Genomic DNA, 18,881 nt, shown 5'->3' on the forward strand with positions numbered 1-18,881 from the left:
AGTCTTGCAGATTAACCTATTGTACACACATTGTTCTTGTAGTAAACACATAGATTTGCAAGCATTGGAATAAGAAATACACAGTGCTTTTCAGATTTAATTATTTGCCCACTTTTTATTATTTTGTGTCCATTTAATCCATAAAAACATCATCAAAAAAAGCCATGCCTGACTGAAGAAACCGCATGGCAAGACCGTGTTAATTGTGCACAAGTCATTGTCAGAAAACTCGTTCCCTTCCATTTACTGTTTTACGATAATGTGATTTAATGGTCAACAGTACTGTCTGAAAACCAAACACCAACAAATGAGTCCAACAAATGATAACTTGATATATTTTTATAATCTGGTCCCAGGCCACAACATCTCATGGTGTGAGTGAGTGAGTATGGTTTTACGCCGCTTTTAGCAATATTCCAGCAATATCACAGCCGGGGATACCAGAAATGGGCTTCACACATTGTACCCATGACGGGAATCGAACCCGGGTCTTCGGAGTGACGAGCCAACGCTTTAACCACTAAGCTACCCGTCCGCCCCTCTCATTGTGTTTGTTTGTTTGTTGTTTAACACCACAATCAGCAATATTCCAGCTTTATGACGGCGGTCTGTAACTAATTGAGTCTGGACAAGACAATCCAGTGATTGAAATCATGAGCATCGATCCACGCAATTCGGATACGATGACCTGCATCAACCAAGTCAGCAAGCCTGACCAACCGATCCTGTTAGTCGCTTCTTACGACAAGGATAGTTGCCCCTTATAGCAAGCATGCTGAAGACCTATTCTACCCCAGATCTTCACGGGTCCTCATGGTGTGTGAATGGACTTGACACATTGTAACCATTTTGAGAATTGTACTTTGGTCAGCTGGTTGTCAAGTGAACACTTTGACCACCAGACTACCCTACAGTTCCTGTTGTAGTTCAGTGTGCAGTTGCTGTTCTTCTATATCTCACCTCTCCTGTTGGTGAGCGCCACCTGCACGTCCAGTACATCACTGAGGGAGAACTTTGGCACATCAGGGGACAGGTACAGCTGGTCATTGAGGCGAACCTCTGCAACAGCAACATTCACACATGGTTACAGTAACGTCACTTTTAAATGATGAAAGTCTTCCTTTCTATAGGCAACCTGACAGAACATCAATGTTGGAAAGTGTTACATTCAGTCAGGATAATTGGGTCACCTGGGTGAATTAACAGGGAAGGTAATCAGCCTTCTAGATTTGTTTGTTTGTTTGTTTGTTTGTTGTTTAACATCGCACTCAGCAATATTCCAGCTATATGACGGCGGTCTGTCAATAATCGAGTCTGGACCAGACAATCCAGTGATTGATCACATGAGCATTGATCCACGCAATTGGGATTGATGACATGCATCAACCAAGTCAGTGAGCCTGATCACCCAATCCGGTTAGTCGCCTTTTACGACAAGCATAGTCGCCTTTTAGTATGGGTTGCTGAAGACCTATTCTACCCCGGAATCTTCACAGGTCTCAGCCTTCTAGAGATAAAGAGCTTACAAATATCACAATGTTACTTTGATTTGGTTAATCATGATAATCTAGTGCATGCCAAGTTCTTAGTTCCAACATGTCAAAGCATGAATGGGGTTTTCAATTTTACAAGTTGAGAAGAGTGAGTGAGTGAGTTTATGCTTTACGTCACATCGGCAATATTTCAGCCATATGGTGACGACCCTTGAGATGAAACACCAGTGAGAGCCTCTGGGAGCATTCCAAGTCAGAATTGTCCCTCAGCAACCTATGCTGGTCGAAAGACAAAATGAATCGGGTGGCCAGACTTGGTGACCCACATGTCATCCTGCCCGACATCATGGATCGTTCCTCATTATCAATAACTGGATTATCTTGTCTAGACTTTATTATTGACAGGCTGTCGTCATGTGTTTGGAATATTGCTGGAGTGCAAGTTCTAAATGCAAACAAAGAAAACCAGTTGGAAACCCATTCTAAGCCATAACAGTCAGAGTCTTGAGAGTATGAAATGCAAGGCCATTACAGTGAAACATGGTCCTGAGTTGTGTCATGCAAGGCCATTACAGTAAAACATGGTCCTGAGTTGTGTCATGCAAGGCCATTACAGTAAAACATGGTCCTGAGTTGGTCATGCAAGGTTATTACAGCAAAGCATGGTCCTGAATTGGTCATGCAAGGCCAATACAGTAAAACATGGTCCTGAGTTGGTCATGCAAGGTCATTGCAGTAAAACATGGTCCTGAGTTGGTCATGCAAGGCCAATACAGTAAAACATGGTCCTGAATGGGGTCATGCAAGGCCCATACAGTGAAACATGGCCCTGAGTTGGTCATGCAAGGTCATTACAGTAAAACATGGTCCTGAGTTGGTCATGCAAGGTCATTACAGTGAAACATGGCCCTGAGTTGGTCATGCAAGGCCATTACAGTAAAACATGGCCCTGAGTTGGTCATGCAAGGCCAATACAGTGAAACATGGCCCTGAGTTGGTCATGCAAGGCCAATACAGTGAAACATGGTCCTGAGTTGGTCATGCAAGGCCATTACAGTAAAACATGGTCCTGAATTGGTCATGCAAGGCCATTACAATAAAACATGGTCCTGAGTTGGTCATGCAAGGCCATTACAGTAAAACATGGTCCTGAGTTGGTCATGCAAGGCCATTACAGTAAAACATGGTCCTGAGTTGGTCATGCAAGGCCATTGCAGTAAGACATGGTCCTGAGTTGTGTCATGCAAGGCCATTACAGTGAAACATGGCCCTGAGTTGGTCATGCAAGGCCATTACAGTAAAACATGGTCCTGAGTTGGTCATGCAAGGTTATTACAGTGAAACATGGCCCTGAGTTGGTCATGCAAGGCCAATACAGTGAAACATGGCCCTGAGTTGGTCATACAAGGCCAATACAGTAAAACATGGTCCTGAGTTGGTCATGCAGGGCCATTACAGTAAAACATGGTCCTGAGTTGGTCATGCAAGGCCATTACAGTAAAGTATGGTCCTGAGTTGGTCATACAAGGCCAATACAGTAAAACATGGTCCTGAGTTGGTCATGCAAGGCCATTGCAGTAAAACATGGCCCTGAGTTGGTCATGCAAGGCCATTGCAGTAAAACATGGCCCTGAGTTGGTCATGCAAGGCCATTACAGTAAAACATGGCCCTGAGTTGGCCATGCAAGGCCAATACAGTAAAACATGGTGCTGAGTTGGTCATGCAAGGCCATTACAGTAAAACATGGCCCTGAGTTGGTCATGCAAGGCCATTACAGTAAAACATGGCCTTGGGTTGGTCATGCAAGGCCATTACAGTAAAACATGGTCCTGAGTTGGTCATGCAAGGCCAATACAGTAAAACATGGCCCTGAGTTGGTCATGCAAGGCCAATACAGTAAAACATGGCCCTGAGTTGGTCATGCAAGGCCAATACAGTGAAACATGGCCCTGAGTTGGTCATGCAAGGCCAATACAGTAAAACATGGCCCTGAGTTGGTCATGCAAGGCCAATACAGTGACACATGGTCCTGAGTTGGTCATGCAAGGCCAATACAGTGACACATGGCCCTGAGATGGCCATGCAAGGCCAATACAGCAAACATGACTCTGGAAGAACAAACACACTCTCCACTCACTAGCACCACAGGTTTTCACATACCCCACATTACAGGAGATTTCTGGATTAACTCTAGCTGGTTCTTGCTCCATGTCAGGTGCTCAATGCCAAGTTTACCACTCACTTTGGTGGCAGGCTGAAGGTCTTGTTAAGAAAACATTATACACCAGACACAATTCAAATCATAATAACTTTTGGTGGTCCAAGGTATTAACATGCAGATCTGAATCTGGTGACAGTTGATTACCGAGACATTAACATACATTATATCATCTTAAAAACCTCCAGTGACGTCTTTCTAGTGTTCTACACTCAGGTTAAATCTCATAAACAGGGATGTTATAATATCCCTGGGATTTTATATAATATCCCCAGAATTTTATGTAATATCCTTGGGGTTTCATTGATACAACTTCCGTTTATATTGTAAAATATGAATGTTTCTCGCTAGAAATTTATTTGCCATGTGAACACAATGTAATGAAATGTGAAATCAAATGAAAAATGTTTTCTTGATATTCCCGCGGATTGAAATGCAACCTTCGTATCTGTAGCCCACTGAGTGTACCACAAGGCTACAGATGCGCTGATAAATCACAATGGTTTTAAGAATGTCTTTTTTCAAGTATCCGTACGCCAGCAATATATTCTATGCCAGTTTCCTAAGGTTCATGAAAAGTATGTTTGAAACATAAAAATATTGATAATTGTTGTTTAAAGTTGGTTTTTTTAGTTTATGAGTTGGATAAAACACTCACCCTCAGATTTTTATGAGATTTATCCTCGGGATAAAACCTCGTGCATATGCCCCTCAGTTTTATCCCTTTGATTTGGGTTTAAATGTCATAAAAACCCGCTGACGTGTTTTATCCCAGATATAAATAAGCATATCATAGATGGGTTTTTAAATGTTAGACTGAAAAATAATATCTAATTGGTACTCTGAACTCTTGAGTGCATTTCTCACAAAAACAGAAATATTAGCAGGGTTTTACATGATGCATCCTGTATGCATATAAACTGTGAATGGAAACAAATAATTGACATTGCCGGGGGACACAAACCCGCTAGTCTGTTTAAAACACTAAAACTAAACAGTATAGTAGAGTGCATGTTACATAAACTGATATCTTTACTTGGTAAGAAATGCACTGAAAGGTTAGTATGCCATTGGTTAATTTTCTTCTATCTAACATCTAAAAATTTCAGGCTGCAGAACATGTGCCATGATGCCAGTAATATGTGGGGGAATCTAGTGAAGCGTGCCACACCACGACAGCTTGGTTTTTACCCCCTAAAACTATAACTGTGTCTCTTTGACTCGAAAATAAGTCAGACCCAGGTAAATCCCTGTGTCGGTGTAACATGCAGTCTACAATTTGGATTAGTTTTAACGATTCATGAAGCCATACTGAATCATCATAATAAAAATAATGTGGACTTATAATGCGCTAGCCTCCATGTAGCAGTTCATGCTCAAAGCGCTACACTATTATTACCCCGGTCAATGGATCGGTGAGCACTCGATTTTTATTCTCAGCTCCCTGAAGAGTATACAACCCAAGCTGCCTGTAACGTGTGTAAGGCGCTAGAAGGTTAACAGCCACATTACCATCTCATCCTACTTAAAATGGCATCAGTTAGGTATTTGGACTGCATAATACTACAAAATAAAGCCAATTTGATTATTCAAATGGAAGAGTGGATAATACATTTTCCAGTATTTCATGGTTATTCAAATAATTCTTGTATACCATGACATTCTATATTGAAGAAAATCAATAACTCTTATTACTGTCTATACATAATCATCATTGTATGGCCACCTCTATAACCAAGGATACAATTGTCCACCTGATGTCCACATAGTCTGCCAGGTACTGACTGTAGTGATTGACAGGTCGGCACTGCCGATACACACTTGGCATGCACGGTGAAGCATCGTGTCTCGTCTCCTCAGGTGGGAAGTCAACACGTGGGATTTCTACAGCAATCCTGAAATCAAACAACAATTTCTATAAACCAGAGTCATCAGGAGATGACATATACGCCCGGTCTGGAGCAATTCAGAAATGAGTTTGGCTACTTATGCCCCTCTACTGGTTCACTGCCATTTGATACCTTCAGTTCAGTGAAGAAAAACCTAATGCTGTTCACTATTTTCAGATTTCAAAATCCCAAATAATCAATAGGCACAAGTTCATCACTAGACTGATCTGTCTAACACGTTCCATCTTGAAATATTCAACGCTTTTGGAGTTCTGCTCCAGAAATGAGCACTACCCTCATTTTCAGATCTTGGTCTGTGTTCGACAGCCCACATTGGTTAAATTGCGAAGCCCACAAGTGGTGTCCCTCCACATGGCTTTGCTGGAACATTGCCAAAATCTGTGCGAAAAACACAGCTACTGCCACTAAAAGGGGGGCACAGGGACCAAGTGATGGACTGTTCAGTTGTGCCATTTAGCCTTGCAAGGATCTGGGTTCATGTCATGGCTTCAAATTTCAGTGTTGTCCATTTATATTTGTTTATTGATGCTGCTCTCAGAAATGTTCCTGCTATGGACAAAAGATATTGTGAGCAACAATCCTGGCCATTGGAGTAGGATTACACGCAATCAACCAAGTCATTGAGTCTGACCATCCAGTCCATTAAGTCCCTTACGTCCCGGGATGCTGGGATCTGTTCTCATCCCCAGAGGGGTCCAGTTATGATGCATCAGGTTAGCACCACATGCTAAAGAATTTTACAAAATATATGACCAGTGATACTTCAGACTTTCCTCATTAAGTTGATAGCTGTGACAACTGAAATCCTGTTCAAAGGGGCAGTAGTTCCTTGGGCTGGGATGAATCTAAATTTACTACCCAGGTACCTGTCATGCTATTACCTGACCATACCTGGGTACCCGCTGAAGTTCTTAAGAGTTGGGTACAAAATGTCTGATAGGGAATTGTTTTACTGCAGCCCTGGCAAAATATATTTAGATACACGTATAAAACAATCTGGTCAACTGAAGTTGACTGACGTTTTATCTTTATTCATATACAGAGGTCAGAAGGAATTGGTGCAAAGTCAGACAGAAATGCGAATGTTAGTGACTTGTAGTGTAACCATAGAATTATAGATAATTTTGGTCATTAAACAATATATCACATGACTAACCACGGGTATGGGTAGTCCTGTGGGTACCCGGGTCCTTCTCAATACCCACCCGACCCGAGTACCCGAGTTACCCGTCCCAGCCCTATTAGTTTCCAGTATTTGCCTCAAGATTTCATTACAGCTCTCAGCTGACATTTTTCATTTCAGAAAAATAAAGCCATGGAGTATTTATTTCCCTCCCTGAATACAGGCTGGGACTCACCTGCGACACTGCTGTGGTTCTGTGATGATTGTCTTGCCGTCTTGGTACTCTAGATCTAGCTGGTGGCTTGTCACGTTCTGGATGTCAAACAGTATCACACAATGCTCTCGGCTGAAAATGGGATTTTGTGCACATTCAAAACGTGAAAAGTTTAATTTGTTGTGCAAAATGTCACAATTTTGTAGAATTTTCCTATTCGGAATATTCTATAAGTAATACGTTACCACTGTTATACCGAGGCTGTTGTCTCCCACAACTGCTGCTATAGCGAAATCTACCACAGAGATCTCAATTACCTCATGCAGCACGTGCGTAGCCACCTAGCTGCCATGTGACACCCTTCACTCTTGTCTCCTGCGAGAGCAAGTGCTCGGGGGACGGACGGGCGGGCAGCAGCCCAGTGGTAACGTATTACTTATAGAATATTCCGAATAGGAAAATTCTACAAATTACATTAAGTAATACGTTACCACTGTTATACCGAGGCTGACTACCACAGTAGGCGGTGGGGAGCACCGACAACCCGAATCCTGACTGCTAGCGTTCCTTCCGACCAGCGGAAGTAAACACCAAGGCGGAAGCACTCGATGCGCATGCACCTAGCTAGGCGTTACCCTATAGGAATACCAAAGCACTGTCAAGCGCATACCGTAAGGCTCAATCGTCATTGCCAAAACGATTGGTGACTCCAAACGGCCCCACTGGATAGGTATTTCATCGCCGCAGCGGATGAGAACACTGTATCCGCGTGAGCTTAATCTTAGATCAGGTTAAACAGTCGAAAAGAGGGAAATTAATTTCCTTCAGACCGTATATCCCAGAGCAAGCCTACTTAAAGTATGCATTAGGCGCGTGACCTAATTCCAGTATTCGTAAGCAGGTATCACAAGGTTGGAATACACGACAGACAATTAAATGAATAATTGTCAAAATACAAATAAGGATAAAACACACAAAAAGCCGCCTCACCTGTGGTGTGAGTGCGCTGGTTTGCAGGACCCCCACTCCTGTACCCACGGCGTGGGAACATTGGAGACGACCCAGATTGACCACCGTGCAAGGACTGACGACTGCGGAGTTTGGAATTGCGCTGGACACACCCCCTAGATGACCGCTTGTGCCGCGATCAGCGGCCCAAGACGGTGCACCCCCTCCACGTCTTCATCAGAAACCTTTCTGAGGTAATGATTGGCAAAAACCGAGTCAGAACGCCAGTAACAACCTCGTAATATTCTGTGAACAGAGATATTCGAGTGTAGGGCAAATGTTGCCGCTAGCGCCCTGATCTCGTGCGGGTTTGACCCCGCTACCGGTAACCCCCGAGACCGGTACGCCAGATTGATGACAGAACGAAGCCACAACGCAATCGAGTTGCGAGTTATGTCAACCGCGCGATTAGGGTTACACGATATGAACAGACGGTCACGCCCTTGTCTACGTTCATTCGAAGCCTTAAGATAATACTTAAGGGCCCTAACCGGACACAGCGCTCTGTCCTCAGTATCAGCAGGATGTAAGATTTCTTTGAGGGATCTTACAGTGAATTCTCTCTCCGTTTGCAGGCCCAGGCGGACCGCTCCTTCGTCACCCCTATCGAATCGTACCTTGGCGACATCGAGTGCATGAATTTCGGATACACGTGCCGCCGTGGCAAAGGAGAGGAGAAATGCTGTTTTCCAAGTCACATGCCGGAACGAAGCACTATGCAAGGGTTCATACGGAGCTTCCGTAAGTGATTGCAACACTAGGGAAAGATCCCAGGCCGGTGCCCGAAGGCGGCCCTTCTTAAGATCGTGCTGTTTGAAACCCTTGATAATACCCCGTATCACCGGCTCTTTGGAGAGACTGGTACCCATAGCAACGTCCCGTACCGTAGCAACGGACGAAACATAGTTGGCAATGGAACCCCCGGAGAGTTTCCGGGTCTCTCGCAAGTGAGACATGAAACGAGCAATATCCTGCACAGATACCTTATCTGGCGAATGAATGTGATGTTTACAACACCACTTCGTGAAAATAACCCAACGTGCATTATACACCTTCTGGGTAGAATCACGATGCATACTAACGTATGCCCGAGACGCCCGGCGAGAAAAACCCTTACTCCTCAGACGCTCGGTGACAACATCCACGCGTGCAGATTGAACTGCCCTGCGTTTGGATGAAGCTGACGGGTGTGAGGGTGGATCAAGAGATCCGGTCTCACAGGCAGTGGAAGTGGCGACTGCGTGACCTGGGTCAGCAAGTCGGGGTACCACGATCTGTTCGGCCACATGGGCGCGATCAGTAACATTCGACAGCGAACTCCTCGAAGCCGGCTTAGAATGTGTGGTATCAACGCTGTCGGCGGGTAAGCATAAGCGTCCAAGCCCGTCCAGTCTAACGCGAGAGCATCGTGATCGATGGCCCTCGGGTCCGGGACTGGTGATACAAACAACGGGAGTTGATTGTTGAACCGTGTTGCGAACAGGTCGACCATCGGACGACCCAAACGTTCGCACAGCCACTGAAACACTACTGGGTTCAGCATCCACTCTGTGGGGCTCGGATCCTGAGGCCTCGATAGAGCATCGGCCAGTACATTCCGCACACCTGGGATGTGACGGGCGCGTATCTGGCACGGGACACTGTCCACCAGAGCGTAAAACTCGAACGTGAGATCGAGTAGCGAGTGACTGTGGGTTCCCCCCAGTTTGTTCACATAGGACACTACCGTCGTGTTGTCGGTCGCCAGCATGAGCCGGGCGTCGACGAGACGATGCTTCCAGTGATTGACTGCGTTGATCACTGCCTTGAACTCGAGACAATTGATGTGAAGACCTAGTTCGTCTACGCACCACAGCCCCGAGCTCACCTCCCCCTCTAGATGGGCGCCCCAGCCCACTAGAGAGGCGTCTGTATACAGGTTCAACGTGGCCCGGTAGGGCCGCATAGAGACTCCTGATAAGACATTGTAAGGGAGCGTCCACCACTCCAGATGCGGTCGGAGCCGATCCGGGAGGGCGACGGTCGCACTGTTCACCTCCGTTGCTAACAACTGGATTAAAAACCGTTGCAGCGGGCGGAGTTGGAGACGACCCCGTTCGGTGCAGTCCTGGGCTGATACAAGTAGCCCTAACAGCTGTTCCCAAAAGTGAACAGTCTGTTGCACCGCTAAGACTTTGGCAATCATCGCCTGAATTTTGTGCCACCGGTCTGGGGGGACAAATAGGCGATGGGACACCGTGTTGAACCGACCTCCGATGAACTGCAAGTTCTGAGAAGGGGTTAACTCGCTCTTGGGGAGATTGACAATCCACCCCAATTGCTCCAAGAGCCGACGTGTCCGTCATTCGATTTGCTACTAGCGAGTCGTCCAGGTACGCGAAGTACCGGACACCCCTCCGGTGGAGGAACCCCACTATGGGGGTGGTTAACCGGGTGAACAGCCAGGGAGCGGATGAAAGACCGAATGGGAGTACAACCCACTCGTAGTGCCTGCCTTGAAAGACAAACCTGAGATACTTGTGATGATCCGAGTGAATCGGAACATGCAGATAAGCATCCTTCAGGTCGATCGAAGCTAGCCAGTCGGCCGGCATGATCAGTGCTTTCAGGTCCGTCAAGCTCAACATTCTGAACTTGGGCGGCTTGCGCAGGTAGAACTCGTTGAACGATTTCAAGTTGTGAATCATTCTGAGTTCGGCACTGTCCTTCTTGGGAACGAGAAATATCCTGGAGTAAAACCCCGGTGTTATTTCTGGTAGAGCTAACTCCCGAACTGCCCTCTTCTCCACCAACCTGCCGATGGCATCGGCGAGGAAGGGAAGATCGGTTTCCGAATAGAAACCTGCCGACGGGGCAACGGTGAGCGGCGGATTCGCTTTGAGATCGAGCCGATAGCTGTACCGAACCGTGTTGACTCCCCACGGGTCGTCGAACACTTGTTCCCAATTCTCCCAATAAGTCTGGAGTCTGGCTCCCACTGGGGACAGAGAGGGGGGCCGGACGGGCTGCGGCAGGCGCAACTGTCCAGGGCCAAGTGACTCGGGTTCGCCTACGGGCCAACCGAAGTTGGCGCTGTCGGCATACGAACCCCTCCAATGAGAGTCACCTGGAGGGGCCCTTGCCGTCCTTAGACGACTTGGGCTTCCCCCAGTTCCCCTTCTTCCCGCGAAAGGGCTGCTGAGAACCCTTACCGGAGCCCTCAGAGCGGGGCTTCTTCCCGGAGGAAGAAGGACCCGACCCCTTAGGCCTGCCGGACGCAGCATCCTGGGGCGCGCTCCGCTTCGGAGCGGCACCCAGGCGCCTATGCAAGGACCCCACAAGATCCAGTGTGTGCCGAGAGGCATCGGCAGACACAGCGGCCTGTTGTTCCTTCAGAACCCCAGGGATCTTGTTATTAAACAGGGTCCGAGCAGACCAAGGCTGCGAAAGGAGCACCTCCTGATTGGCAGCGTCCAACCCTGAAGCAGCCAGATACGACTGGCGCCGAAGAAAATGGCACGTGCCGGAAACAAAGGCCGAAGCCCCGGCAACGTACTCCAGGGAAGCATTCAAACCGAGCAAGCAGTTGTAAATGCGCTGGTCTCGGTCCGTGGGAGAACCTTCGACCAGACTGGCCGCTGCAGCCAGGTATGTGTCTCCGTGAGACAATGCCAGCATGGAGTGTCGAGCGAGGGTGTCCAGCTGTTGCAAGGTACCTTGTGGTACCGTGGCAACCGGTGGGGCACGGACCCCCAAACGCTCCACATGGGCTTCCGCAGAAGGACCAGCCTCGGGAAAGGCAAGGTCATGTACTGGGAAAGACCCTTTTCTCCACGACGGGGGAGGTAACGGGAGACCCCGACCGGAGGCAGCCGTGAAGGCCTTCTCCAAAGAAGGCTTAATCCCGCGCAGCAAGGTTGATGCCGGGAAAGCCTTGTCGGATGTCTCGTCGTATACCTCGGAGGAACCCACGGAACCGTGGATTCCCCGCGGTATCGGCAGGGGCTTTGGCATGTCCTCGAAGAGGTCATACACCATGGCCACGCGGTCCTTAACCGATAGCGGAAGCAACGGTTCGGGGGAAGGACCGGTAACCACGGCAGCCGCCGCCGTACCGGTGGACCCCGCGTCCGAACCCGCGGCCACCGAAGAGGCCGGGGACGGAACAGCCAGCGGCCTATCTTGCGATAAGGCCGCCAGCTTGGAGTCCACAAGTTTCGACAACAATGCGGCGACGGAATCCCCAGACAGCCCGAGGGCCGCAAGGGGATCCGCCGCAGCCGAGGAGGTGGTACCCGCACGGGGACCCCGACCGGACGAACCAGCCACCACAGGGGTGGAGACGGACTGTACGTACAGCCGGTACCGCTCAAACTCCGCAGGCCCCAGACCTTCGCACAGGGTGCACCGGGTGTCCCCGCAAGGAACCCTGCACCGCGGGCAACGATCGTGGGGATCCCGGGACGACAAAAACTTTCTGCACACCCCACAACTCCGAGGAGCAGGGGTAGAGGGGGTGGATACTGGGGACATATCCATGTCAGACATTGATTGTTTGCTATAAACAAAGAACAAAACATGGTTACAACGCACGCACCACAATGATTCACAAACGAGCATTTTCACAAGAAAATAAACGAGCAATGTGAACATATAACATACACATATAACTTTTATTAAAGAAATAAGTTATGTTAACCCCCAAAACATACAAGAACAGGGGAAACGTAAAACACAACGTGCATACGCGAACCCCGCAAGTATATAGAAAAAAGGGCGGGAAAAATTTTCCGTTTGGCGGGAAAATTATAACCAAGCGTAGCTACCGCAACGCCCCATAAAAGCACAGTTTATTAGAGAATAAACTATAATAAATATCACCAAATCTTCAGGAACGCTTCAGCAGGAGAAAAAACACGTCTTGCTTAGCAGACGAAAGAGACAAGAGTGAAGGGTGTCACATGGCAGCTAGGTGGCTACGCACGTGCTGCATGAGGTAATTGAGATCTCTGTGGTAGATTTCGCTATAGCAGCAGTTGTGGGAGACAACAGCCTCGGTATAACAGTGGTAACGTATTACTTAATGTAATATTGACACAAAAACATTACAACATGTACGGACAGGAAATGACAGAGGCCTTCCAGAAATTAAATTTACTGTAGTTAAACGTCACGTACTGTTATGAAAATTAACGTAGCAAAAAGGCAAACAACGGAGTTAAAGATTTTCTTCTTGCACACAGTGATTGGATACAGAATGCCAATTGAGCCTATCAGCAATCAGTTTAATAGCCAGCCAATAACACAGTCAGCAGCTGATCATGCATTGTTGACCTAACTGGAATAATCATTGCAAGTTTTCAACGATATATTAATATTCAATTATGATCTAAATGTCACTCACGATACAAGTTCATATTCTGTATTTTGTTAACTAAATCTACAATTTAAACAGGAGTCATCAGAAGACTACAAATCTCCCTGGCCCCCACAAATTCTAAAGAACAAATCATCTTTACTTTAAGTCCAACTTGATGAGAGAATTTCTATCTCATCTGTCACAACACTATGAACAGAGTCAAAATCAAACTTGTTGCCATGAAAAAATAGCAATTCTAAAAATTCCTCAATGGCGAAAGGCACCATTTGACAACCTGGTCTATGTGTGTGAAAAGTGTCATGAAAGAATACCTATAAGCTTTAGAGATATGGTCTGGACAAACACAACACTATGAACAGAGTCAAAGTCTAACTTGTGCCATGGAAACAGGAAAAAAATAAGTTTTCAAAATACTTCCCGAAAAGCAAAAGGCACCACTTCAGCCCTTGGTTAATACATGTACCAGGTTTGGAAGAAAAGTTTTCAAGTTGTGCTCCGGAAACGACACATATTTGAAATTCTTTTCTTGCAAATATCACGAAAAGGCTGCTCTACTTCTATGACAATCCCCTCAACAGGCCTCCTACCTGTAGGCCGGCTGGACATCCCAATTAGCTATCTGTAGGGATGGCACTATGTCAATAGTGAGCGCCAGAGAACACTGCCGACAGTACCCTGCCTCCAGCCCTGGGTTACCACTGTACTGCACTGATAGGACCGCCTCCACAGCCTGCAACACACACACACAATACAACTCAAACATCTAAATCTTGTACATCTGCTACAACTGTCAGGTTGTTGTTTTAGCCCACAATCTTCCCGATATATTATGGTGGCATATAAATGATTGATTCTGGGCCAGGCCTGTAGATGATTGATTCTGGGCCACGCAATCATGGGTAGATATTATTACTAATATCAGCAACGTCCATCGTCAGACCTTGTCGACAAGTCTGACCACTTGATTTAGCAGCCCTATATAACAAACAATAGCATTGGGCACATTTTCTACCCTGTTTACCCAATTGGGTGACTTCTATATAAATACAGAAAACACCAGGGATCTGGGCGACAATTGATTTATGTGTATATTGTATTTTGTATATTGTATATATAATTAAGTGATCCCTGACAAAATGAAATTCATGGACTTTTGTAGATCCTCCGAAAATTCTCATCCTTGTAAATATCCCAAAAACTTGGACTATCCTATAGAATGTTTTCCTGCTGAAGAGAGATTTGAGATCTGTATACTGTAAATCGTGAAACTTATGCGTCTCCAAAAGAATGCGACCACTGGTCCCTAGCTAAAAATTCGACTCAATATGAATGTGACGCCCACCTCCTCTCAAGCATCAGTGGATTTATGAATAAAGAAAATATCCCCGGTCAGGTTTACAGAAGAATCCACACCGTAATCCAATCACACACCAAATAGCACCGCTTATCAGCGCTGAGTAAAGTACTTCTGCTAAAACAATACATGCGCGCTGGATCGTGTCAGCCTTTGATGCAGTCGCAAAGAACATGTTGCGTGGGTGGCGTCTGTATGGACTTGCAGTTGTGATCAGTGATGACATAAGTGAGTAGAACGCTTGTCTTGACCCCAGCAGTGACAATTCACAGGATGTAATCAGTGTTTGAATGACAATGTTTATATACTTACTACAAGTGCTGCTAAAGAAATCAGTGTTGTGGTATACATAGCTGTATGTTTTCAGCATATGTCTAAGTTGGTATTTCTCCTATCCAAAATGTCTTATTGTTGATATAAATGCGATGTTTAATAATGTGAACAAAGACCACTTGCATTTTTCGCATTTAATTCACGCTCGCGTTAATTTCAAGATTTACAGTATATCTCAGCCCTTCTCTACTCACATGATCTTGTCTATCATTTAATGTTAACAGGTCCACTGAAGACTTATTGGTCATTTTCTCACTCTAGAGAAATTTTTATTAATTACCAGTAATGAATATGTCATTTGTTATGCATAAGGAAGAGATTCGAAAGCAGCTGAAAACAACAATTGAAAATCATGTAAAAAACAATAAAAGGTTTCACAGAGTCAGTAAGGCTTGTGCACGTTTGTTAGCTTTTCTCCAGGAATATCAGGGTTGTTTTCAATATAATAAAACGTCAAGAATTAAGGAAAGACATCAACATCAATTTTACAAGGACCTACCTTTCCTTCTGAGCTGTCTGAGCGAGACCGATTGGAATACACAGGGGAAGGCATATCTGAAAGCCATAGTTGAGACTGGATTACAGATCAAGTGAGAGAAAGTGTTTACATGGTAAAGATATAATATAGAACACAAAAGTTGAAATCCATATCTTTTGTATCTCTATGAACTGCTAACTACTAAATGCCTCTTAAAGATTGGGCGTCACAAGATGTCTCACAAGATGTCATTGTTTCTAAGTTGATTGTACACAAACCATGAGTTTGAAGGTCTGATGACAGGAAGTCGCTGTAACCATAGATACAGACAGAGAAGCACAGTTGATTGGCTGGTTGAAGGGGAAGCTGGGAATTAATATTGTCATCACTCCACGAAAATATCCGTTCTTCTAAGTCTGCAAACCAAAATACAGTTGTTCCAATCACCACAACACATTCAAAAGTAGCAGACAGAAGGCGGGGAATTCCCATATCCTGCTCAACAGAGTGAGTGAGTTCAGTTCTAGGCCGCTTTTAGCAATATACCAGCAATATCATGGCGGGGGACACCAGAAATGGGCTTCACACATTGTACCCATATCAGGAATCGAACCCGGGTCTTCGGCATCGTGACAAGCGAACGCTTTAACCACTAGGCTACCCGACCGCCCCTTCTGCTCAAGAGATAAATGGCATTAGGACATTTAATAAAATTATTCATAAATGTTTTCAGACATATCAGACATATTTCTATATCATTGCAAAATTTCAAAAGTATCTTCAAGACGTTTTGAACGAGAATCAGTCAATGTCCCAGAAAATGAACTGAACTGAACTTGACTGTATGCCTCAACTTATCAGGGCAATCAAATAGATATTGTTAACATGGTTAAAGAAAGGTATAATGTAATAATTGAAACACTGAAATTTCAAATCTCAATACGCACCATGCTCTAGTTTTGTATCCAGGGACACATCCAGTCTCTCCACAGGCAGACAGGAGCCGTTCTGGAGAGTCACCAGGCACTCCAAGCTGAAAAACACATTCAGCAGATGTAGAGCTCATTAACGAATCACCAGGCAAAATAGACCAATGAAACATTTCTATATGGCTTACAAAAAAATTCCTCAACTAATAAAACAAAAGACAAATTAATATTTCATGAAATAACATATAGAACTTTCAAACTTTTCACATAAATCAGCAAGGCTCCTTTTCATGAACATAATCTTTGAGTTACATCTGTCAATCTTAAAATATCACTTAATAGCACTAATACTACTTTGAGAAATAGCCCAGGACCACAAAGCAATCTGTCGTAAGTCTATGTTAGAGTGAAGGAGTTATGACAACCGTAAAAGTAGGTTCAGGTGAAAGGCCACACTTTATTTGCCAACCCATGAACTTCTTAAGCACCGAAACACTGAATCCAACAGTAGGGTCAAAACTATGAAGACTGACAAGGTATATATTTCCAACTGACCTCTGTCCTGCATACAGCAAGGCCGTGGCACTTGCCACCACGTTGGCTCCATCTCCTACAGATGTGAAGCTGGCAGCTTTCGGCAGCGACGATGACAGTGACACCTGGGGCAGGCCGGGGACAACATCAACGTCAAAGTGGGGCTGAGGTATTTGGGCGAGGTCCTTCAAGCGACAGTTGCTTCGGACCCCGAGGACTAGAGTGCTGTAGCCTGCACAGAATGATAGCAACATGACAACATGGATCAACAGATTATCTGTAGATGTGGGATCAAGGATACAGAAAGTGACAATTGACTGAAACAAGTCTACAGTGCATCATGCTTCCACCTGCATTTAGATTGTTTATAACATATCAGTCACTTTATGAGATGATATCAGTTTACCAGCACACCAAACCTGACCATAGAGATTTCCCTAAACGATTCAACACAGACATTTGGACTACCTACCCAGTGTCACCCACCTGCACCATAGAAACTACACAGTACAGAGAGTTTCCCTACCTACCAGTATAGAATTGACCTACCTGACCAGTATAGAGTTGACCTACCTACCCAGTATAGAGAGTTTCCCTACCTACCCAGTATAGAGAGTTTCCCTAACTACCAGTATAGAATTGACCTACCTACCCAGAATAGAGAGTTGACCTACCTACCAGTATAGAGTTGATCTACCTACCAGTATAGAGTTGACCTACCTACCCAGTATAGAGAGTTAATCTACCTACAAGTATAGAGTTGACCTACCTACCAGTATAGAGTAAATCTACCTACCAGTATACAGTTGCCCTACCTACCAGTATAGAGAGTATCTCTACCTACCAGTAAAGAGAGTTGACCTACTTCCAGTATAGAGTTGACCTACCTACCCAGTATGGAGAGTTTCCCTACCTACATAGTACAGAGAGTTGACCTACCTATGTAGTATAAAGAGTTAACCTACGTACCCAGTATAGAGTTGACCTACCTACGTAGTATAAAGAGTTGACCTACCTATGTAGTATAAAGAGTTAACCTACGTACCAAGTATAGAGTTTCCCTACCTACCCAGTATGGACAGTTGACCTATCTACACAGTAGAGTACAGAGAGTTGACCTACCTATGTAGTATAAAGAGTTAACCTACCTACGTAGTATAAAGAGTTGACCTACCTACACAGTATAGAGAAATGACCTATCTACAAAGCACAGAGAGTTGACCTACCAGTACAGAGAGTTGATTGACCAGTATAGAGAGTTGATCTAAACAGTACAGAAAGTCGATCTACACAGTATAGAAAAGATGATCTTACAGTATAGAAAGTTCATCTACCTACACAGTATAGAAAGTTGACTTATTTTCCCAGCAGAGAAAGTTACCAACCCAGTATAGAGAAGTCAACCTACCCAGAATAGAGGGTTTGCCCAACTACACAGTATAGAGAAGCTGACCTACCCAGAATAGAGAGTTGGCCTACAGACTTTGGTTTGCCATACAGTTTGATGAAGGCTGGTCCAGACTCAGCTGGCACTGATGGATTGGCCGGGAATATCTCCATCTCAACACCTTCCGTCAGCAAACCCTGGACACAGACAAAACACTCATCACTATACCAGATCATAAGCCTACTAAAATTAAATGGAGAAAATCAATTACACAATAATCCATGTTTTCTTTCTCAACTGGACATCATTTCATTGTTCCGATGCAAATGAAGAAAAGTGGTCTTAACTGATCATGAGAGAGACAGTTTACAGCAATCCAATACATGCATACATACCATGTAGTTAATCTTGAGCTCTTCGGGGAGAGGATTAAACACCTGTAGGTGTACTTCACACATGTCCCCCTCAACCCACAGGAAATCTGAAGAAAAACATATCAGTCTTGAACCACCTCAAATGACTAGCCATGAAACTGTTTCA

General features: G+C 45.2%; 2 protein-coding genes across 2 annotated transcripts in view; both read right to left on the minus strand.

Annotated features, from left to right (window-relative positions):
- LOC139475800 (trafficking protein particle complex subunit 9-like) overlaps nt 1-18,881 on the minus strand; it is a 49,490-nt gene that overhangs the window by 4,182 nt on the left and 26,427 nt on the right. Inside the window, exons 12-22 of the mRNA XM_071259005.1 lie at nt 18,737-18,822; nt 18,412-18,538; nt 16,976-17,186; nt 16,439-16,524; nt 15,770-15,907; nt 15,513-15,568; nt 13,914-14,056; nt 6,981-7,091; nt 5,457-5,607; nt 3,655-3,748; nt 961-1,059 (exon numbers count right to left, since the gene is read on the minus strand). Coding sequence (XP_071115106.1) covers nt 961-1,059; nt 3,655-3,748; nt 5,457-5,607; nt 6,981-7,091; nt 13,914-14,056; nt 15,513-15,568; nt 15,770-15,907; nt 16,439-16,524; nt 16,976-17,186; nt 18,412-18,538; nt 18,737-18,822 — 1,302 coding nt within the window. The remainder of the gene's footprint in view (nt 1-960; nt 1,060-3,654; nt 3,749-5,456; nt 5,608-6,980; nt 7,092-13,913; nt 14,057-15,512; nt 15,569-15,769; nt 15,908-16,438; nt 16,525-16,975; nt 17,187-18,411; nt 18,539-18,736; nt 18,823-18,881) is intronic.
- Nucleotides 10,922-12,883, minus strand: LOC139475789 (uncharacterized). Its single transcript, XM_071258995.1, has one exon. It carries the CDS (start codon nt 12,597-12,599, stop codon nt 11,070-11,072), a length of 1,530 nt encoding a protein of 509 aa, XP_071115096.1. The 5' UTR covers nt 12,600-12,883; the 3' UTR covers nt 10,922-11,069.

Source organism: Haliotis cracherodii, unplaced genomic scaffold (assembly GCF_022045235.1).
Source record: "Haliotis cracherodii isolate W230 unplaced genomic scaffold, xgHalCrac1.p SCAF_1, whole genome shotgun sequence".
In the NCBI taxonomy this organism is placed as follows: domain Eukaryota; kingdom Metazoa; phylum Mollusca; class Gastropoda; order Lepetellida; family Haliotidae; genus Haliotis; species Haliotis cracherodii.

Coding starts and splice junctions, on each gene's coding strand:
- LOC139475789 (XM_071258995.1), bottom strand. CDS start 12,599: ATGTTCACATTGCTCGTTTATTTTCTTGTGAAAATGCTCGTTTGTGAA.